The sequence below is a fragment of the Scomber scombrus genome, chromosome 6 (assembly GCF_963691925.1).
Source record: "Scomber scombrus chromosome 6, fScoSco1.1, whole genome shotgun sequence".
Lineage (NCBI taxonomy): Eukaryota > Metazoa > Chordata > Actinopteri > Scombriformes > Scombridae > Scomber > Scomber scombrus.
The window spans coordinates 15,568,389-15,586,373 of record NC_084975.1 but is presented as its reverse complement, the minus strand read 5'-3'; the positions used below and the strand labels follow the sequence as shown (position 1 = coordinate 15,586,373).

The 17,985-nt window shown below is 44.3% G+C and overlaps 1 protein-coding gene across 8 annotated transcripts in view; it reads right to left on the bottom strand.

Moving 5' to 3' along the window:
• Positions 1-17,985, bottom strand: part of shank3a (SH3 and multiple ankyrin repeat domains 3a) — a 222,227-nt gene that overhangs the window by 96,166 nt on the left and 108,076 nt on the right. For all 8 annotated transcript variants that reach the window (XR_009925325.1, XR_009925326.1, XR_009925324.1 and 5 more), the window contains one exon: positions 280-388. Coding sequence is in view for 5 of the 8 variants with exons in the window: in XM_062421367.1 (XP_062277351.1) it covers positions 280-388 (109 nt within the window). In the remaining 3 variants the exon portion in view is untranslated. The remainder of the gene's footprint in view (positions 1-279; positions 389-17,985) is intronic.

Sequence of the window (17,985 nt, the reverse complement as noted above, 5' to 3'; positions counted from 1 at the left end):
CTCCTCTCGCTTCACAGCTCCCCTGTCAGACTACAGGTCACCCAACAGAGAAATCTCCTTTCTGGCTGGACAAACATTTGCATAAATATGAGGAGATTAGCAAAGAGAGTAATCCAGCTTTACCCAGCATGCAGAAGGCTTATTTCAGAATATCCATACATGGTCATTTTGTTTTGCAGACAGACACAAAGAGAGAAAGCACAAGAGAAAAGACAAATCAAAGTTGAGAAAAGACTAGAGTAGGATAGTGATGAGATAATCTTTCTCAGATTTCCTCACCTCCTGTGTCTGGATCATGGAAGTTGGGGTCCAGGCCTTTTTCCAAGAACCTTGAGACCTTTTCAATGTTCCTCTGCTGCACATACTCCATAAACTTCTTCAGGTTTGCCTAATGGAAGGAGACAAGGGAACAGGGAAAGGGGAAAGAAAAGGAAGAGACAGCTGTGATTGGGTGATGTCAGACTCATGTGGATGGGGTTGTTGAATAATGCAGTTCAGAGATGAAAGCTAAAGTCGCTGCTCTCTCCTTCTGTGTTTGAAGGTTTTATTTCTGTTCTGTCATGCCAAGCAAATGGACCATGTGAGGTGGATATATAAGCTATTATAAGATGGACCAAAAAAGACAGGGAAAGGGGCTGTAAAGTAACACTGAAATGAATGTCTTTCCATTTGAGATTATTGCCAGGAAAATGAGCTCCTGATACGTATGATGCTATCATCACATTCTGAGTTCAAATGTAATGCTGGTAATATTGTGCAATGCCTGAGAGCAATGCTTTTACTTCATTGGTCACCTGACATTTAGTGTTTAAAACCATTTTCATAAAACCAGCACCAACACACGCACACACCACCTTGCACAGAAGTCCCATGTCAAATCCTAACACACAACACACACACACACACACACACACACACACACACACACACACACACACACACACACACACACACACACACACACACACACACACACACACACACACAACACTGTGTTCCTTTGTGACTTATGATTGAGAGTATAGATTGAAAAATGAATATATTAGCAACATACCAGCACAGTAGATGACTATAACCTGAAAGATAAGAGCAACAATCTATCTTGGACTATACGAGACATAACATATTGCCCAGAATTTATTCAATTACTGTATACTGTACTTACTGAGCACATTAAGTAAGAAAAATAAATTATTAAAACAAGTTTACTACACAACAAATCTAATATTGAACATTGAATATTGAAAACATGGATGACAGTCTAATATATATTATCTTGAGGATGTAATTACACAATATCTGCAGTATCCCAAATGAGCTTCAAAGAGAACTTTCATTACTATTGCATTCTCTCAAGGTTTTCCGTCTCAGTTATTACATAACATCCACATGTGCCGTAGCCTCAAGACACACATGCTCATTTCATTTAAAACTTAATTGCTCTGCACAACGCACTTAGACATGCACAATCATGTACACTCACATGCAAGAGCGCAAACAGAAAGCAGAAGCTGTTTTGACACTCACCATGTGCGGCATTATATACTGTATATTCCTTGTTCTGAAAGAGTCACACTCCTTCCCGAAATTCACATCACACTACCCCTTTTTCTTCACACCAAGTCGTCTGCAGCCTGCTTGCCTCTACAAGCTTGCCTCTTGTTCACACACACACACATACGCACACACGCACACACCACACTGACATGCTACGAGGAGCTGTCGATCGCTACTCTCACCATCCCCAAGTCAAAGTGAGTGAGAGAAATTCACTTTGGCTTTTTCCTTTTTTTCAGATGTTCTGTGAGGCAGTTGTTATGGTGATGGGATACAAAGACAGCTCTGGCAGGCAATGTACACATGAGTGGGAAGAGCACTGAGGTTGTGTTTGTAAGTGAGTGAATGTGCGTGTGTTTGTGTGTCCTGCATAATGCCCTAGGATAATGCCGTAAAGAGGCTCTGGGATGATTTGCGAGTGATCAGCTGGATCTGATGCATGTTTTATTCCCTTTTGAACAGAGGGCTGATAAAAATGCCTTCTAATGATTTATGTGTTTTGGTGAGAATCTTAATAAACTCTTCACATTTTCTCTCACTCTCCATCTAATACACACCCTGCAAAAACATAAACAACATTTGTTCTCCGAGTCACCGTGACACACTGACAATCGACTAAATGTTCTGAAAATAATCAAAAGACAGTCTACCATGCATTAGATTTGGAAGTCAAAGCTCTGTGCAGAACTGGTAAAGTGATGCAACACAACACAATCTGCTGGTTGTTATTTTTTACGAGACCAATACCTTGCCATAAAAATTATCAAAATGACCAAAAAATATACATATATAACATAGATATATATTTCAATAACATTTGCTTTCAAAACATTGGTCTAGAGAAAACAAATTTTATTTTATTTTATTAACTTTCTGGAAGCAACTTCACAGGCAACAACACAACACCACAATGTTACACAGAGGACTCCTCATCTTTTTATCCCTCCCACAGCCTCGCCCCACCCAAAGGAGAGCGAATACCATTATATATTCATAAATATCACGTTAACAATACAGAGTGCATACAACAAATACAAAAGTAAGGAAAATAAGTAAATAAATAAATAAGTAAATAAAATAACTGCATGACTTTAGAGGTAATAGGCTGCAAGGGGGCACAAATCAAGGCCAAGAGAGGTTCAGGAGTGATAGTAGTATTATATGCTGTGCTAAGGGTTTTGAAGATTTCGGACCAGAATGTGGCAAGCCTGGGACAGAACCAGAACATATGGGAATGGTCGGCTGGAGATTGTTTGCACCTATATGAGTCAGTTACACTGGGGTACATCCGAGATAACCTCAAATTAGTGTAAAGATTAAAGATAAAGATTAAAGATTACTTGATTATCATTGTACAGAACATACAACGAAATACAGGTGTGCCCACGACCGGACTTGTATATCAAAATAATAAATAAATACAAATAGTTAAGAATAAATTAAATGCATCCATCCATCACTTCATATACTCTCATCTTCACAGCAAACAACCATTTTAACCAAACTAACTCAACCTACTAGGGATAATGGGAGACCACCCCACCTATCAAAGTCTAGTTTACACCTCTCAAAGAGAAGAGAAACATCTTTGGAGATAAGCCGATTAATTGAATTAGTAATAAACACCCCCAAATATTGAAAACCGTCTGTAGCATATTTGAAAGGGAAAAAGTTCTGGGGTATATTTTTGGCCGGAGAATTGATGGGAAGTAGTTCGCTCTTGTGGAGGTTCAGTTTATAGCCTGAACAGGATCCAAATTTGTCGAAGATACTGAGAACCACAGTGAGAGAGGCAGCCGGGTTGGATATGTATAAAAGGATGTCGTCAGCATACAACGATAATATATGTACTTTCCCTGCTCGGGTGATGTCCTCAAACCCAGCCTCCTGACGCAGATAGCTAGAGGTTCAATAGCTAAGGCAAATAGGAGGGGGGTAAGAGGGCAGCCTTGTCAAGTTCCTCAATAAAGGGGAAATGGGGCAGACAGGAGTCCACTTGTGGTGACTGAGGCGACTGGGCTAAAATAAAGCAACTTGATCATAGATATAAATTCTGAATTAAAACCAAATTTCTGCAAAACAAAAAAAAGATACCTCCACTCCACCCTGTCAAAGGCCTTCTCCACATCTAGTAAGATAATCACCTCAGGAGAGCTTGAACTAGGAGAGTTATTGATATTTAAGAGCCTCCTCATGTTATGAATTGAGTGCCTTCCAAGCATGAATTCCGTTTGATCAATTGATATTATACTTGATAGGACCCGTTGTAGGTGCTGGGCTAGGATCTTTGACAGGATCTTTAATTCAACATTTAACAGGGAAATTGGCCTATAGCTGCCACAAAGAAGAGGGTCTTTATTACTCTTAAGCAGAAGAGAAATCGAGGCCTCTGACAGGGTGGGGGGTAAGCGACCCTCAGCAAAGGACTCATTGTAGATTCTCTGAAGGGCTGGCGCAGTGGTGGCAGAAAATAGCTTAAAAAACTCAACTGAAGATGAAGGCGTTCTTTATAAAGAGCAGGGGTACGGGCTAAAGGGGTAGGGGCTAAAGCGTACAAATTGTCAACTATCTATCTATATGTATCTCCTTAGTGATTGCCTCCAACTCTGCCTTTTCTGTCTTCCTTAAGGTTGAGACGTATGATATAATTTGCCCGCGCATAAACGCCTTAAAAGCTTCCCATAGAGTGCATCTAAAGGTCTCTGGAGAAGACAAGAGAAAACAAATTTTAATTAAATTCAAAACCTTCAATACAAATTCTTCCATTCCAGTTATAATTAAAGCCGCAAGCGGCGATGGCGGGCCCTCACTCACCCATGCCACCGCGGGGCCTGAGGCATGGCGGGGCTGTGGCGTGAAGCAGAAAGTGAGAAAAAAACCTGGAAGGAGGCCAAAAATGCAATGTTTCGTTCATCCAGTAGGGGGCAGTCACAGGTAGTTACACATATGGTCTGGTGTGGTCTGGTGTGTTCAGGGCGGCCACTCATCAGTCATGTGAAGTTTGGAGTGAATTGGACAAAGCATGAAGGAGTTATGAGCAGTTAATGGTTCATCCACCAGGGGTCAGTCACCAAATGTGGTGTGGTGCGTTCAGGGGAGGCCCCTCATCACTCATGTGAAGTTTGGAGTGAATTGGACAAAGCATGAGGGAGTTATGAGCAGTTAATGGTTCATCCACCAGGGGGAAGTCAGCACATGTGGTGTGGTGCGTTCAGGGGCGGCCCCTCATCACTCATGTGAAGTTTGGAGTGAATCGGACAAAGCAAGAGGGAGTTATGAGCATTTGATGGTTCATACACCAGGGGGCAGTAATGGGATGCGTGCAGGTGTGTTCAGGGTCAGTCCCTCATCACACATGTGAAGTTTCGTGGAAATGGGACAAAGCATGAGGGAGTTATGAGAGGTTGATGGTTCATCCACCAGGGGGCAGTAATGGGATGCATGCAGGTGTGTTCAGGGTCAGTCCCTCATCACACATGTGAAGTTTCGTGGAAATCGGACAATGTTGATGCAAAAAATGGCACTTCCTGTTTTCACTAGGGGGCGACATGAGCGACACCCCTATCAGATGGAAGAGGTCTCCACCCTGGACCTGTGTATCAATTTTCATGATGATACGTGTTCAATAAAGCCATCAAAAAGCCAAACGTATTTTCATGGCGAGGAATTGATGGTAGCCACGCCCCCACAGGGACGCCATTACTCGTAGCTTCACAGTGTTCATAATGTAGCTTCACCAACTGGTTCTGCATGTTTTAGAAAGTGGAATGAAGTTGATGGGGTCAACTATGTATTTTTCATGAATTTAAGTTCACTTCCTGTTACCACCGGGGGGCGCTATGAGTTACGTGGGGAGTTAATATATCGGGACGTTCAGGGCGGAGCCATCATCATGTCCAGCAAGTTTGAAGCTGATTGGATGAAGTATGTGGGCGTGAGAGCCACTCGTATGTACATGGCGAGCACGCCAAAGTTAGTTGAGCCCTGGCAGACACGCCCTTTGACCTACGGATGCGCAGAGCACAACTTAAGCTCAGCTAGGTCTGGAGATGTTCACAGTACCTAATTTGAACTTGATCGGGCGAACGCTGTGGGAGGAGTTAATTTTAGGCGGTAAAAATCCAAACCAAAATGGCCGACTTCCTGTTGGGTTGAGGTCATGAGGTCAAGAGGCTTTTTTGCATATGTGGGTATAATACATATGTGTACCGAATTTTGTGAGCATAGGACAAAGTTAGCAAAATTCCCTATGGGCATTTTTGGACTTTGTAGGGGGCGCTATTCCGCCATTCTGCGTCGACCATGTGCGACCACCCAAAAATATCGAATTTCGGATGAGGCTGGACGTCCGTGCAAAAGTATAAGCATTTTCGCATTTGGGAAAGGGGCGAAATTGGGGCACGAAATGTCGGAAGAATAATAATAATAATAATAATAATAATAAACATTACAATTTCAATAGGGCTTTCGCCAGGCGACTTGCAGTCGCCGCTCGGGCCCTAAATAATAATAATAATAAACATTACAATTTCAATAGGGCTTTCGCCAGGCGACTTGCAGTCGCCGCTCGGGCCCTAATAATAATAATAAACATTACAATTTCAATAGGGCTTTCGCCAGGCGACTTGCAGTCGCCGCTCGGGCCCTAATAAACATTACAATTTCAATAGGGATTTCGCCAGGCGACTTGCAGTCGCCGCTCGGGCCCTACTAATAATAAACATTACAATTTCAATAGGGCTTTCGCCAGGCGACTTGCAGTCGCCGCTCGGGCCCTAATAATAATAATAAACATTACAATTTCAATAGGGGTTCGCCAGGCGACTTGCAGTCGCCGCTCGGGCCTTAATAATAATAATAATAATAATAATAAACATTACAATTTCAATAGGGCTTTCGCTAGGCGACTTGCAGTCGCCGCTCGGGCCCTAATAATAATAATAATAATAAACATTACAATTTCAATAGGGCTTTCGCCAGGCGACTTGCAGTCGCCGCTCGGGCCCTAATAATATCACCTGTGGTCTAGGAATCCGACTTCTGAGTCAGAAATTAAGTGACTTGTTAAAATTAATGAGTTTCCAGTACATAATGCATATCAAAGTTTTAATAAGTAGGAAAGACAGTTATGCAATTTCTAATTCAAGGTCAAAAACATTTCCAAAATTGCACAGATTTTATACTTAATTTTAAACATCCAAACTTTAATCTCTGCAACTCTTTCATGTCTCCTTTAGATATTTCAATTCTCTTTCTTCCTGACTCAGTCAAAAACTCACTGCCATGTTCCCAGCTTGAACAAAATATTTTGCGGAAAAGCCTTCAGCTGGCACAGAAAGATGAGATGAGATAATTTTACTTGTTACTATCTATGCGCTGATTACCCATTACTGTTGGTGGCGGCCGCTGGACAGTAGATTGCATTTTTGTTTTCATTCATCATGCAAGGGGGGCCTGGCAAAGATTGGCAAATGGAATAAAATTGTCCTCCACAGTTTTTAAATTGCTTGTGAAGTTAGAGTTAATTTGCCAAGTTTCATTCACACTATGAATGTGATTACTGTCCTTTGTGTGATATGGTATTATAGGTTAGTCACAATTCCCTGGATCTCTGGGAAGAACAATTCTTATAATGACAGGTTATGCAGCCTGAAACAGGCTGTTGCACACAACAGTAGGTGAAAATATTGCTTCCATAGAAACCTCTGTGTCAGCAGAAAACAGAACATCAAATATTATAAAAAACTCTACAACTGAGGGGCGAATGATGATTGTGACTACACGAAAGGTAAATCGCACAAACATGTTCCAGTGATACCATAGTGTTTATATTGTGTATGCCAATGCAAAATGTCAAAGTATAACAAAATAATGAACATTATAATAAACAAAAAAGGTCCTGAAAGTACTATGAATGTACTGTAGTGTGCTAAAATAAGTCATCCATAAACACACACACAATTTTAAGGAAGATTAGCCTTATTTATTTACTTCTATGAAGAAGTACACTACTTCTGAAAAACCAATGACTGTGGAGACTGTGACTGAATAATTGCACCATGTATACTGTGTATCAGACTACATGCATGTACCAACATGTTTCACTGTAGGTCTGCAGTAATAAGTTATACTACATTCATTGTGCGTGTTGTATTATCAGATTGTGACAGATATACTTGATACACTATACAGGCTTTACAAGGTTTATAAGACATATAGCCCTCTCTGGCAGTCACCCCTTTGTCAACTGTGTTGTGTATAAAGTGCCATATAAATAAAACTTTGATTAGTTGAGAGCTGAGTCTGTGACCACATGACTGTCTGTCTGAAACCACTGAATGAACTGCTGTAGGGAGTCATAACCCACTAACATAGAAGCTCTGATCAATCACTCTAACACAGGATGGTCAGGGAGTTGTTGATTGAGCTCATTGCTGATGTGCACATGCACTGGTGACGCCATATTACTGGAAACTGTTTCCAGATAAAAGAACAATTGTTGCTTAGGGAAAGTCACTGAATGTGCAATACATGCCCCTAATTTTGTGCAATACAAATTATTTTCTTTTATTATCAGCCTTTAATTGAAACAGTTTGCTGCTGTTGTTGCTCAGGTGTTAGCTGCAATAAGCCTAAGGGCTCTAAGGGGCATTACAAACTGACAACATAATGGATAAATCTTAACCAGCTTGATTCTCTATAACAAAGTCCCCAGAAGACAGTATAGTTCATAACTCTTGCTATGTGGTACAACTCTTCAGTCTGATTACAAATACAAAGATGCGACTTCACTGTTAGAAAACAAACACATACACAAGCACCATGTGTGTCGTCCTTATGACACTATAGGGGACTAAATCACAGCAACTACTGTCCTCTCCAGGGAGAAAAGACAACCCCGCAAAAATGAAGAGACAAACACACACACACACACACACACACACACACACACACACACACACACACACACACACACACACACACACACACACACACACACACACACACACACACACACTAATGTATGCAATGTAAAGTACACAAGGTGACACACAAGGGAGAACAGGAAGGTACCTCTGCATTACCATATCACCAAGTCTGAAGGGGCACACTCTGCAAGGAGCTCATTCTACATAAAAGAAAGTAAAAAAGAAATCTACAGTCTTCAAAAGAGCAACAGATGTACTTCATCACAGATACAAAAAGCCCTCCAGACACACACTGTGAATTATGAAAGAGGCATTACACACCTCCTGTTTTCCTCTAAAAAAGACTGATGTGCTCACAGTCACTCCATTTTGTACTGAAGGAGCAGACAGTTTCAATTTCCATTCAATAACCATTCAATAGCCACTAATTAATGATAACCAACACTGCAGGGAACTCTCCGGCAGCTATTCACCTTCTCTCAGAACCAGAATGATCTTTATTGGCCAAGTATGTTTACACATAGAAGGAATTAGACGTTGGTTTGTACATGTACTTACACAGAATAGTAACACAACAATCTTCAGGAATATACACAAGGAATGACTGTATACAGGTGAAGTTTCTGTGAACTGTAAACAGGATACAAATAGTGCAAAGAAGTAAAAAAGTGCAAGGAATGATGAGATTAATATTAAATGGTACAAAAGAAGTGACGTTACTATATGTACACATACTGTATAGTAAGTGATACAGCATATACAGCTGGTTCAGATATATTGTAGTGAGTGAAATGTATTGCACATTTTTTATTTTACAATATATATAATTTGTAGCCACCCTATTATAGTGTTCCAGGGTTATTGCACAGAGCCACAGTGAGTTAACTGTTCATAAGTGTGATGGCGAGTGGGAAGAAACTGTTCCTGTTTGGTTATGGCCAGACTGTGAAGGGTCTGCAGTGATTTTCCCTGCACATTTTCTGACTCATTTTTTTTATCAGACCTGACTGTCCGTTGTAGTCTGCTCCTGTCTTGTTTGACTGTGTGTTGTAGTCTGTTCCTGCCTTGTTTGGTGGCCGATCCAAACCAGACAGTGATGGAAATGCTGAGATGACTTCAGTATAGAACTGTCATCGAGTGAACCAGTTGAACACAACATGTGCACATGTGGCTCATCTTTAAATTCTCAACCTCACAATGTCTTGTGTCAATGTCATTTCAGAGAAGTGTTGGTCAAAAGTCAATTTTCAAAAGTCATTGTGAACAATACAATAAAATTAAAAGTGCTGCTCTGTTAGGTGCCACGAATATCTCAAATCATACATAAATACATAAATAAATAAATAAATAAATAAATCAAATCAAATCAATCAATAAGAACACGAATATTGCACATGGAGAAGAAGAGTCAATTATTTGTATTGTATGGAAGGTGCATTAGTGGTGTTTGTGTTACTTGAGTCTGTTCAGGGTGCGTATTGCTGTAGCAAAAAAGCTGTGATTGAATCTGGTAGTCCAGGTTTTGAGTGATCTGTAGTGCCTCCCAGAGGGCAGAAGGTGGAACAGATGGTGACCAGGATGCGTACAGTCTGTGATGATGGCTGAGGCTCTGCTGAGATAGCAGCTACTGGCAATGTCATCAAGGGAGGGGAAAGAACAGCCGATGATTTTTGGGCAGTTTTTATACCCTCTGCAGAGCCTTCTTGTCTATCGCAGAACAACCAGCATGCCAGACTGTGATGCAGTACACCAGTATGCTTTCAATGGCAGAATGGTAGAATACCACCAGCAACTGTGTATTGAGACCATCCGTTCTCAGAAGCCTCAGGAAATGCAGGCGTTGTTGAGCCCTTTTCACCACGGCCGTGGTATTGACAGACCAGGTGAGGCTATTGGAAGATGTGGATGCCAAGAAATCTGAAGTTCTGAACCCTTTCCGCACATTCATCCCCTATGAATAGTGGAAGATGTTCCCTGCTGCGCTTCCTGAAATCAATTATGAGTTCTTTAGTTTTTTTGTGTTTAGTGTTAGGTTATTGGCTGAGAACCACCTCACTAGCCACTGGACCTCATCCCGGTATGCAGACTCATCTTCTCCTGATATTAGCGCCACTACTGTTGTGTCATCCGCAAATTTGATAATAGTATTTGTGGAGTGAGCAGGTGTGCAGTCGTGGGTGTACAGTGAGTACAGAGTTAGGCTCAGCACACAACCTTGTGGTGAGCCGGTGTTGAGCGTGATGGTGGAAGAGAGATGGGGTCCAAGCTTGACAGTCTGTGTGCGGTTTGTTAGAAAGTCTTCGATGCAGAGCTAAAATCAACGAATAGCATTCTCACATAGCTCCCACTATGTTCCAGATGGTTAAGCGCTGAGTTGAGAGCTATGCCAATAGCATCTTCTGTTGATTTGCCCTGCCTGTAGGCAAACTGATGCTGGTCGAAGGCTGGGGGGAGACTGGTTGGAAGGTGTTTCAGTCTCTCGAAGCACTTCATGGTAATGGGAGTTAATGCAACTGGCCTATAATCATTTAGACTGTCAATGGTGTGTTTCTTTGGGACAGGGATAATGAATGCTGATTTTAGGCAGGGTGGGACAATGGCTTGTGCTAGGGACAGGTTGAAGATGTTAGTGAAGACAGGGCAGAGCTGGTCAGCACATACCTTGAGTACCTTCCCAGGTACCCCATCAGGGCCGGCAGCCTTCCTCGGGTTCACCATGCTAAGTGCACGTCTCACTTCATGTTCCTGTAAAGTGAGTGCACAGGAGCCAGCGGCTGGTGGTGCCGGTGAGTCAGAGTAAGGAGTTCAGTTCTTCAGCCTGTGAGGCATTTGTGTTGGTGGATGAGGCGTTGTTGCCCTTGTAGTTGGTAATGTGCTGTATGCCCTGCCATACCCTTCTTGGATCGTTTTCCAAGAAGTGGTCCTCCACTCTCTTCTTGTAGGCCCGCTTGGCGATCTTGAAGCCTCTCTTCAGGTCAGCCCGGGCAGTGCTGTACATGCTGGTGTCCACTGACCTGAAGGCAGTGTCGCGGGCCCTGAGGAGTGCCTGTACTTCCTTTGTCATCCAGGGTTTTTGGTTAGGAAAACCCCTGATGCGTTTCTCTACAGTCACATTGTCAATGCAGTAAGTGATGTAACATAGTACAGTCTGTGTGTACAACTCCAGGTCGTGATGCTCAAATAAGTCCTGTATGGTGTCTGAAAAACAGTCCTGCAGCTGAGAGAGTGCTCCCTCAGGCCAGGTTCTGATGATCTTGGTGGCAGGTTTCGCTGTTCCCTGCGTTGGGTATATGCTGGAATAAGGAGCAGTGAGAGGTGATCTGACATGCCCAGATGTGGAAGGGGCACCGCTCGCTGTAAGCATCCTTCAAACTTAAATATACCCGGTCCAGTGTATTATTCCCTCTGGTGGCACATTTCACATATTGGGTAAAATTGGGGAGCAGTTTTTAAGCACGCTTGGTTGAAGTCTCCAGCTATGATGTGAACCCCTTCAGGATGAGCCTGTTACTGTTTGTTTATGACATTGTGCAGATGATCTAGGGCTGTGCTAGTGTTAGCATCAGGTGGGATATAGACAGCCGTAATAGTTACAGCTGTCAGTTCTCTCGGCAGATAAAAAAGGCCGACACCCAACTGAAAGAGCCTCTAGGTCAGGGGAGCAGTGAGTGTGAATTATACGTCATTATGCACATAGACACACAGTCCTCCTCCTTTGCTCTTACCGGACTCTTTGCTTCGGTCCAGATGGTGGGTCGTGCGGCCTGCTAGCTGCACTGCATCGTCGGTTATCAGCGTATGAAGCCAGGTCTCCATTATTAACAACACACAGCAGTCTCTGATCGTCATGTTAGGTGCTAACTGTAGCTCCAGATCATCCATTTTGGTGTGGTAATAGTGACTTAATAGTAACTTAACAGAAATACTATCAAGCCAAAATGGATGGTTTATCAATGCTGCTGTTATGTGCACAGGGTCATGAACAATTTTAGAGTTTTCGTTTCTTTTTTTTTAAACAGCCAAACCAAAACTCCATTACCTGTAAGTGGTCATCAAAGCAAAAAGGTTGATTTGCTTTCTATTTCTGTTTACATCTCATTCAACCCTTGTTCTCGGCCATTATATTTCAATTTGGGGCAACACCAGCTGAGGCTCTGATAGTATCTCATATTTATCACAATTTTCAGGCTTCTCCATTAGATGTCATTAAACAGACCTCAAATTTCAATAAGTGCACAGATCTGCCGATAGAGATCATGTCCACACTAATACGTTTTCAATTTAAAACCTTGTTTTAAAACAAAATAATTCCATTGTTTACAATACAATGTTTTTGGCAACATTTCAGAAATAATTTCCATCCTATCAATATGTCTGAAAATGCATATCACATGCATGATCCCAGGGATTTGTCGCAAATCACTCAAATAGCTTGCCTCCTGCGCATTTAGGCAGTAGTAGCATTATAAAATGCAGAATTTAACTGCACAGCAGCTGCTAGCACAGACAACAAGGTCAGCAACGCCTGTATTTTCATTAGCCATATTGAATAAACCACTGTTAGTCAAGGCTGATGTTTATTTTCTTCTGGAAACGTCACGTGATAGGGGCATGACAAATCTGGGAAGGACACGTTGTGACTGTGCGTTTTAAAATTAATACGTATTAGTGAAGATGCAGTTTGATTTCCATTCATTTTATGTTTGATTTGGTTTCTATGCAAACTGTTTTTAAGGTGCAAACACTATCTATCCTGTCTTGTCTTCAAATCTGACTAAAAATTTCATTGGTGTAGCTTCTACACTTATGTTACAGTCATGAAGATGGGGTAACTGACTGTGCTGGATCAAGGACAAAAGAAAGGGAAGACAAACAAAAACAAGAGGAGAGAAAGAGAGAAATGAAGGGTAATGTCTCAGTAGAGTGCACCAGAGCAAGAAAATGCAGCAATAATCTTCTCCTAGAATTTATGGCAATTTACCAATTTGTTAAACCAAGAAAATAGCCTTCAGACTCAGTCTGATGCTCAGCACGATGTGTCCTTCCCTGCATTCCATATGATTAGACATTACTCTTCAACTACACCATTTGATCCGTGCTGTCTTTGATATGAATGTGATTTTTGTCCCTGCACGTTATACTCGCAGATGGCTACAAAATGTTTGAGCCCACTGTAAATTTCTGGAAAATAATCTAAGAATCTAATAAACATTCATTAAAGTATTCTTAAATGTGAAATGTAATAAACCAATTGGACAGGTGCTCAACATTGGTTGTAGTGACTGATTTATTGTTTCTGGGTGTTTTTGTTCCTCTTTTTTTGGTACTAATATTCATTGTATCACTCATACACATGCAGCATACGGACAGTAATGAAACATTACTGATGTGATGTGCTGGATTGCTATGTTGTATGTTACAAAATTGCTAAGACATTTTGCATGTTAAAGTGAATGAAGTTTAATTATTGCACTTTGAAAATGAATCTACTGTGCATGTCATCTCATCATGGTCAACAGGGAGAACATGTGAATTTTGTAACACTAAACAAGATAAAGGAGCAGAACGGCTGACAAGATAAACTTCACAATCATCGTGTTAATTTAATAACTTGTTAGAATTCCCTCATCATCCAAAAAAATGTGACTTCACCACATTATAACAAGAGCTGCTTATTTAGCCAGCAGGCAGTGTTTGGGGAAACACTTGAAACTGATGGGCAGTCTCATTACTCTTAAATACACCATTTTTGGAGATTATAATTGCAGGTAATTGTCATCAAAATTACACCTGGAGGACTTAAGACTATTCAGGTTACTGCCCTCCCCTACAAACATTTGTTTGCACACGAAGATGTGCCATGAATATGCAGCACCTTTATAGGATCATCAAAAAGGAAACAAGTTGAAAAGCTACTCCAGCTACTGGGAAAAAAAGGATAAAGTGTCACAGCCCCAGCTGTGACCTGAGTTTCCTTGTCTGTCTTGTCCCCTCTCCTTTGTGTTTTGTCTCTCTGTGTGTGTGTGTGGCCTCCTGGTTCCTCCCCTGCCTGTGCTTCTCCACACCTGGCCTCAATCTCATCATCATCGATCTCCACACCTGACTTCAATCACCTCAACAAGCTGCTGCAGTATTTAGGACTGGTTCTTCTTCCCATTCATTGCCAGATAGTTCCGCTATGCATGTGGTCGTACTTCTTGTGGTTTTTTGCCTAGTGAAGAGTATTTGTTGTAACCCCTCTCTCCTGTCCCCTCCACAGTTTTGGCCTTCCCCACCTGCTGGTACCCTGCCTCTGTCCCCTGGATCCCTCTCCTCGTGTACTGCCTTCCTCTCCTGGACATTCCCTCTCCAACCTTTCCTGGAACCCTACCTCAGACCTAGCCACTGCTCCCTCACTACCCCCACTCTGCCTATTATTAAAACCCTTTTTTATTACCTACAGTTTGTTTCTCTTGTCTCTGGTCTGCTCTGGGGTCCTGTTGTTTCTGGACGTGACAGAACTATCTGGCCATATGGACCCCGCAGACCCGGAATCGGTGCGCCAGGCGCTGGAGGCTCAGGGGGCGCTTATCCACCAGCACTTCCAGACGCTCCAGGACATTATGGGGGCTTTGAAGTCTCTGAGCTCCAGCGTCAGGTATCCGTTCATGTCTCCCAGGCCCCTGTTGTTTCTTCCCCGCCACCTCCTGCCGCAGTCCCAGTTGCCCCTCTCCAACCCAGGGAGCCCCATCTCCCGACACCTGAACGCTACTCTGGGGAGCTGGGATCCTGCAGCCGTTTTTTGCTCCAGTGCTCCCTGGTGTTCGAACTGCAGCCCCTCACGTATGCCTCCGACCGTGCCCAGGTGGCGTTTATCATCAGCCTCCTCACCGGTCGAGCCGCACAGTGGGCAGCTGCCATGTGGGAACACAACCCCCAGATCTGCTCCTCCCTCCCGACCTTCACTGCGGAGATGAGGAGACTTTTTGACCATCCTGTGCGAGGGAAGGAGGCCGCCAGCCGTCTCCTGTCGTTACATCAAGGCTCCAGGTCGGTAGCCGACTATGCCGTGGAATTCCTCACGCTTGCTACTGAGAGCAGGTGGGATCAGCCGGCCCTGCAGGGGGTGTTTCTGCGGTCCCTTAACGAATCCCATTTACTGTCTGGACTGACCACAAGAACCTGGCTTACCTGCAAACTGCTAAGCGGCTCAATTCACAGCAGGCCAGGTGGGCCCTCTTCCTGGGGCGCTTTAATTTCACCTTGTCTTACAGACCCGGCTCCCGCAATATTAAGCCTGATGCCCTCTCCCGTCAAACGGAGCCCCAGCCGTCCAGCACCCTGCCGGAGACCATCCTGCCTCCCACCTGCTTCGTCAGAGCTGCCCAGTGGGAGATTGAGCAGCTGGTTAAGGAGGCGATCCGGGATGATCCGGGCCCAGATAACGGACCCGCTAACCGTCTCTTTGTTCCAGAACCCCTGAGGTCGCAGGTGCTGCAGTGGGGGCATGCCTCCAGTCTGGCGTGTCACCCCGGAGCCGCTCGGACCCTGGAGCTCCTCCGCCAGCGTTTCTGGTGGCCCTCTATCTCTCGTGACACACGCCAGTTCGTGGCTGCCTGCGCCGTCTGTGCCCGCAGTAAGGCTTCACACCAACCACCTGCTGGGTTGCTCAACCCGCTACCCGTTCCCCGACGACCGTGGTCCCACATCGCAGTGGATTTTGTTACAGGCCTCCCCCCTTCCGAAGGTAACAAGGTTATTCTGACCATAGTAGACCGGTTCTCCAAGGCTGTGCATTTTGTTCCCCTGCCCAAACTCCCTTCAGCACTGGAGACCGCTGACCTGCTTGTCCTGCACGTCTTCCGCCTCCATGGTATCCCGGTGGACATCGTTTCCGATCGGGGTCCCCAGTTCTCTTCCCACGTGTGGAGGGCGTTTTGTAGGGCACTGGGGGCGTCTGCTAGCCTCTCGTCCGGGTACCATCCTCAGTCCAACGGCCAGACGGAGCGGGCGAACCAAGACGTGGAGGCTGCTTTGCGTTGCATGTGTGCCCGTCATCCTGCCTCCTGGAGTCTTCAGCTGCCCTGGGTTGAATATGCCCACAACTCCCTCTCCTGTTCGGCAACTGGTATGTCTCCCTTTATGGTGATGCTGGGGTTCCAGGCGCCCCTGTTTCCTTCCCAGGAGGAGGAGGTTGCCGTGCCCTCGGTGCAGGGCCATCTGCGACGGGTGCGCGGAGTGTGGAGGGAGGCCCGGGCCGCATTGCTGAGGTCCGCTGCCAGGAACCAACGGTTGGCTGATCGTCGTTGGGTCCCAGCTCCGGTCTACGAACCGGGTCAGAGGGTGTGGCTGTCCACCAAGGACCTGCCCTTGCAGGTGGAGTCCCGGAAGCTGGCTCCACGGTTCATTGGTCCTTTCCCGGTGGAAAGAGTTATCAACCCCTCTGCTGTGCGTCTCAGGTTGCCTGGCTCTCTCAAGATCCACCCTACTTTCCATGTCTCCCTGCTCAAGCCGGTCTCCTCCTGTCCCCTGAACCCTCCGGCCGACCCCCCGGCTCGTGGATGGCCACCCTGCCTTCTCTGTCAGCCGGATTCTGGACGTCCGATGCCGTGGCCGGGGTTTCCAGTTCCTGGTTGACTGGGAGGGCTATGGGCCTGAGGAGCGGTCCTGGCTCTCTCGCAGCTCGATCCTGGACCCCATCCTCATCGTGGACTTCTACCGGGATTATCTGCCAACACCTGTTAAAAGCCTGGGTAAAAGGCCAGAATTTACAAAGACAACATGGCTCCCCCCAGCCTCCATTGTTGCCTTTCCTGCTCCTTTTCCTCACTATGTACTGCAGCTACTCTATCTTGGCTTTTCTCCTGCTTTTAGGTGTCTTGCCAAAGCTTCGTGAAAGGAGGCATACACACTTAATGTCCTGTTCAATAGCATTCATGTGCATCCATGTGTAATCCATACAGCTTGTACATATGTATGTCAGAAACATTCACTGTCCTATATTTACACTCATTACCAGATAGCTACATAGCCCCTGGTCCCTGACAGCTGACCTACAGTATGGAGCAACATGGATGAGTAGTAATTACAATGCACACCAACATGATGCTTATTCGGAAGGATCATATACTGGCCTAATGTGAGTTGGCCCGTAAAAAACTACACACATGCTTTAAAGCGTCACAACTGCTTAGGCTGTTAACACGGTGAGCCAGTGCAGTGGGTAATGGGGATGCTCTGGGGACCGTCAGGCATCAGGATGATATGAACGCAGACTAAATTGTTGGGAAAGAGCATTGGCCTGGAGCGGACGTGAAAGTAATGATTTGACCCGTCAACACAGACCTCTGCTGTCAGTGCTGGCAATATTAGTGTTTTATAGTGAGAATAAAAACAAATATATTAAAGATCAAAGATATTCCCACATTCAAGTTCTACATGTGACACAGACCCACTTTCAATACCACGAGAAGAAATTCACACTTACTCTACTGTCTAGAGAAAGGAAGCCATTTCATAT